At 35.4% G+C, this 4,421-nt stretch overlaps 1 protein-coding gene across 4 annotated transcripts in view; it reads left to right on the top strand.

Annotated features, from left to right (window-relative positions):
- Window positions 1-3,234, top strand: part of LOC107639476 — a 5,894-nt gene extending 2,660 nt beyond the window's left edge. For 2 of the 4 annotated variants that reach the window (XM_016342984.2, XM_016342983.2), the window contains exons 3-7: window positions 327-377; window positions 669-916; window positions 2,512-2,625; window positions 2,722-2,781; window positions 2,863-3,234. In XM_016342984.2, coding sequence (XP_016198470.1) covers window positions 327-377; window positions 669-916; window positions 2,512-2,625; window positions 2,722-2,781; window positions 2,863-2,943 — 554 coding nt within the window. In that variant the 3' untranslated portion in view covers window positions 2,944-3,234. Of the gene's footprint in view, window positions 1-326; window positions 378-668; window positions 917-2,511; window positions 2,626-2,702; window positions 2,782-2,862 lie in introns of those variants that run through there. The other 2 variants (XM_021121390.1, XM_021121391.1) reach the window with 2 other exon arrangements.

Below are 4,421 nucleotides of genomic sequence, written 5' to 3'. Positions count from 1 at the left end.
TCCCACACACACACACACACTCTCTCTCTCTCTTTTCTCCTTCATCATGTTTTATTTGTATGTTATTTAGAAATCATGCAGTTAACAATGTTGTTTTCTCATTCATCATGTTCTTATTTGAAGAGGAATAGTAATAGTAAAAGCTATAGGTCGTGGTAGTATAATGGATAGAATCATTTAATTTTTGTAACCATAAAAAAAAATCAATCTTCCAAAGTTTAATCTGAATGCAAATGGAAACACACAGCTTTTATTACATTGGAGGCTTGGTATCTTATAATAATGTTCATTACTTATTTACACCTTTTCAATTTTGCACAATTCAGGATACAAATGTGAGGATAGTTTTGGAAATGATGCTGATGCCAACTCGTCAGGTAGGGTGTCTGTTCTGTCAGCTCGAGTGCTTATCCTTGGCACAAATTTTGTATTTCGTTGATGATATTTCCAATTTCTAATTCAGCATCAGTATAAGATACTTGAGTGCAAGTCTGGACGCTGGTTTGCTTGAAATTTATTTTTTCATTTTTCCCATTCAATGTTTTTGAAGATAAATTTATGTCTCTTTCTGGGTATACTCTAGTCTTTCTACCTAAAAGTATATGCTTCTATTCTATTGTTCAGAAAATAACTCTATTTTGATTGCATTCACGTTCATGTAAGTGCAGGTTTGTTTTTAAGTGAAGATGATGATGGAACTTTAAATGAGAGACCAAAGAGCAAGAATAAAGAGTTGTCTAGACGTGATCATGAAGTATTGGAGAAAAAGTCTAAGGTCTTGGTGGATGAAAATAAATCAGTGCCAGTGGATGCATTGTCTTATATCTTAAAATGCAAGTCAGTTTTTAAGTGCAGGATATGTCCTAGGATTATCTGTTTGAATGAGGCAATGTTGAGGGATCACCTGCAGTCAAAGGTAATATGCACTTTTTCTTTTGGCAGTTTATTATGCTTTAACGGTATGCTCCAACCTTTTTAGATTTTGGAAGAAATCCATGTCATTTGTAAATATTGCCTAAAAGGTAGGGTTGGCAGGCAGTATCGGAACCTGCGGTACCCGCTCTGCCCCCACCTGGTCGGGGAGGCTAATTACCCGACCCAGTGCGGGACGGGTCTAGGATATACCCGTCCCATATAAGAAATTAGGGTTTTTTGTGCTGCCACTTCCCAGAGCCTCAGCCCCCAACCCCTCAAAGACCCTCAGACCTCACCACAGTACCTCACTCTTTCTTCTTCTAACTCAATCCACTAATCTCATTCTTCATCTTCTACCTCGAGCCCTGACCTCATCCTCTTCACCAATGGCGAAGAGTGTGAGGTCAAGGCTGAGGTAGAAGATGAAGAATGAGGATTGAGGAAGAAGATAGAGTGAGGTATTGTGGTGAGGTCTGAGGGTCTTTGAAGAGCCAGGGGGCTGAGGCTCTGGGAAGGGGAAGCACAAAAAAACCCCTATATATATATATATATATCGGGGCGGATATATCCTAAACTTGGGTCGGGTAATTGCCCCACCCCGACTGGGTGGAGAGCGGGTACCCACGGGTTCGGGTACTGCTGCCAGCACTACCCTCTCCACTGCCACCCCTAATAAAAGGACGTGGATTAGTATATCCTGCTGATTCAAGATTTGGTTGAGTTTTGACTGCAAAACCAAAGGGAGATATGATAAAGGTTATTTGGTTTTGTTGCTCTAGGATAGCATAGTTGTAACACACGTTTGAGCTTCTATGCACTACCTATGCTCTGAAGAATTAAGAACAATAGTTATTCCCTGATTGCATTTAGCTGATATCAGGATTTTAATCTAGGTTAGTGGTCCCAAGAGTAAATTAATTAAAATCAAAGTGAGAATAATATTCTTACAGAGGGATACTGCAACGGCGACTCTCAACACTATTATGTGATTGACAGTATCTAACGAGTCAAAATGACAACAGTTCTCTATAGAGGATGTGGTGTAGGCAACCACCCAGATCTGGTCTACTACCGGAACATATTTACATATGGGCAGCCCGGTGCACAAGCATCCTGAATTAACGTAGGATCCAGGAGAGAGCCGCATCCAAAGGTTGTAATGTACGCAAGCTAACATAGTAATTGCATCAGTGGTTGTTTCTATGGCTTGCACCCGTGACTTTGAGGTTACATGAAGACAGCTCAACCGTTGCTTCAAGGCTCCCCTTTTGTTATTATCAATGAGGAGGATAAGATATCATTTACTTAAGATATTTCCAATCCATCTAATTTCGTTAAATCTATTTGGTGATGCATAGATCGTCAACAAGGTAACCTGTGTAAGAGGAATAAAATCCTTAACACTAATCACAATTTTAAGGAGCATGTAGGTATGTGATATAGGTCCTATTCACTGGTTGAATGAAACACATCAAACTTCCCTTTCATTCAGCTTTTGAAAATATTATGAATAAACTTGCAAACGTCAACTGTCTACTTTTTTGTGGCATTGGAAAAATTCCTTTAATGGTAAAATCTAATGTTAATTTTCTTTAGAGACATGCTCACTCGGAAAAGCTACTTAATGAAGGCAGACTAAAGGCCATTCTCAACAGTGATGGCGAAATTGAGAACCTAGATGTCTCAGATGTCGAAGCCAACGATACCGAGGTTAGTGCTTTTCGACAGCTTAATTCCGTGCTATTACTTATTCAAGAAACTGATTTGTTATTGACATGCATTGAAAGCTAACTCATAACTTTCTAGGATGATGAAGACAAGGATCATTACAAAAGACAGCAGCAGAATAAGAAGAAATTCAAGAAGGTAAAGAGTTACTAGTATTTCAATTATCAGGAAGAGTTTAAATTTACACCCTAAAGATGATGAAAATCTATTAAATTGCAGAAAAGGGACCTTAATGTAAACTCAAGAAAAATGCAGTCACCGAAAGGTTCAGCCAAGAAAAAGGCAAAAAATGAGAACTGAGTTGGTTTCTATTCAAAAACTTGTGGAGCAATCTTTAACTGGTAGTATATGCAAACCCGTGCCAAGTTCTGAGTTCTCATATGTATGCTCCATTTATGGTGCCTTTCGAAACCTCGTTCCCTCCCCATTGTTCAATATTTTGTGTTTTCCTACCACAGTTTTAGATTGTTCAATGTGGTGATGCCCTTCGTACAATTTCCCAGAGCATTTCTTTTTATTAAAAAGAAAATGGATTATAGTAATGTATTGATTAATACTAATTAATGGAAAGAGTTAGCCTTGTAAAGAGTACTCGAGATTTACCGGGTTTGAAATTTTGCTGTCTACTCTTGTAGTTATATAATGTGAGGGAATTGTATGACGCATTTGAATAACTATGAAAGCCATGTACGAATCAGATACTAACAGGTAATCATCGAGTAAATAGTTATTTTTGCACTCAAAATTTTGATTTTAATATAGATTCTAATTTTTGTTTATGACAAAATGAACTTTCAAATATTAGCTTCGTTCGACAAAATAGATTAATACACTCATCACTTTAAAGGTTAATTTTGTCAAAAAAAAAAAAAAATTGGAGTCTAATTTGTCAAAATTAAAATTTTTTGGATGTTGAAATAGCTACTTGATAATAATCTCATCTTAAAGATACATTTGTGTTTGAGGCTGAATGGCTATTCAATGGAGTAGATTTAGCCAACTCAAATCCTAATCAAGGGACATGAATCAACAACAAATAACATTGCACTCATCAACTATTTAAAAGAAACAACGACGTGGTGATGATAGCTTAGTATTTAAAAGTTTGGGCAACGGTGAGAACAAATATGAATGTGGCTACGCTATTTTCATACCGGCTAAGGTGATTCCTGTCCATTAAAAAGAGATACTTCACCTTCAATTTTTTTATTTTGAGAAATTATGATTTTTTTTAAATTTGTTAAATAGTAATAAAAATTATTTTTTGGGATTTTTATTTGTAATCAGTAAGAATTTTAAATCTATACAAATTATTAGTAAATTTGTTTTTAAAAAAATTAATTCATAGATAGTGATTAAGTGAAGAAAGATTATTGTTAAAAGTAATATCAAATTGCAGTTTCAAGTCCTTTCAAAGAGAAAAAATAACATCAAACAAGAATGAGAGAAGAAAATGGTGATGTTGATGATATTGATATTGGTGTTAATTAATGATGGTAGAGAAAATAATGATATTAAAAAAATATGGTTGCATAATAGAAATAATAGAGGTAGAAGTTATAATGACGAGGATGAAAAAAGTGGTAGTAGTAGTAGTGATATAGTTGTTTTTGTTTGAGTGCCATTAAGTTGATAGAAAAAAATATTTTTCTATGAAAAAATATCTTTTTGTTGTGATAAGGCATGAGGTGGATGCCCATTAATGTTTGGGCGGCTAACTTTTTCAAGTGAAAAGTTTAGATTATCAAAGGAAGACTGAAATTAATTCTTTTACATTT

Source organism: Arachis ipaensis, chromosome B04 (assembly GCF_000816755.2).
Source record: "Arachis ipaensis cultivar K30076 chromosome B04, Araip1.1, whole genome shotgun sequence".
Lineage (NCBI taxonomy): Eukaryota > Viridiplantae > Streptophyta > Magnoliopsida > Fabales > Fabaceae > Arachis > Arachis ipaensis.
The sequence above is the reverse complement of the archived record's forward strand: the minus strand, read 5'-3'. Positions and strand labels throughout refer to the sequence as shown.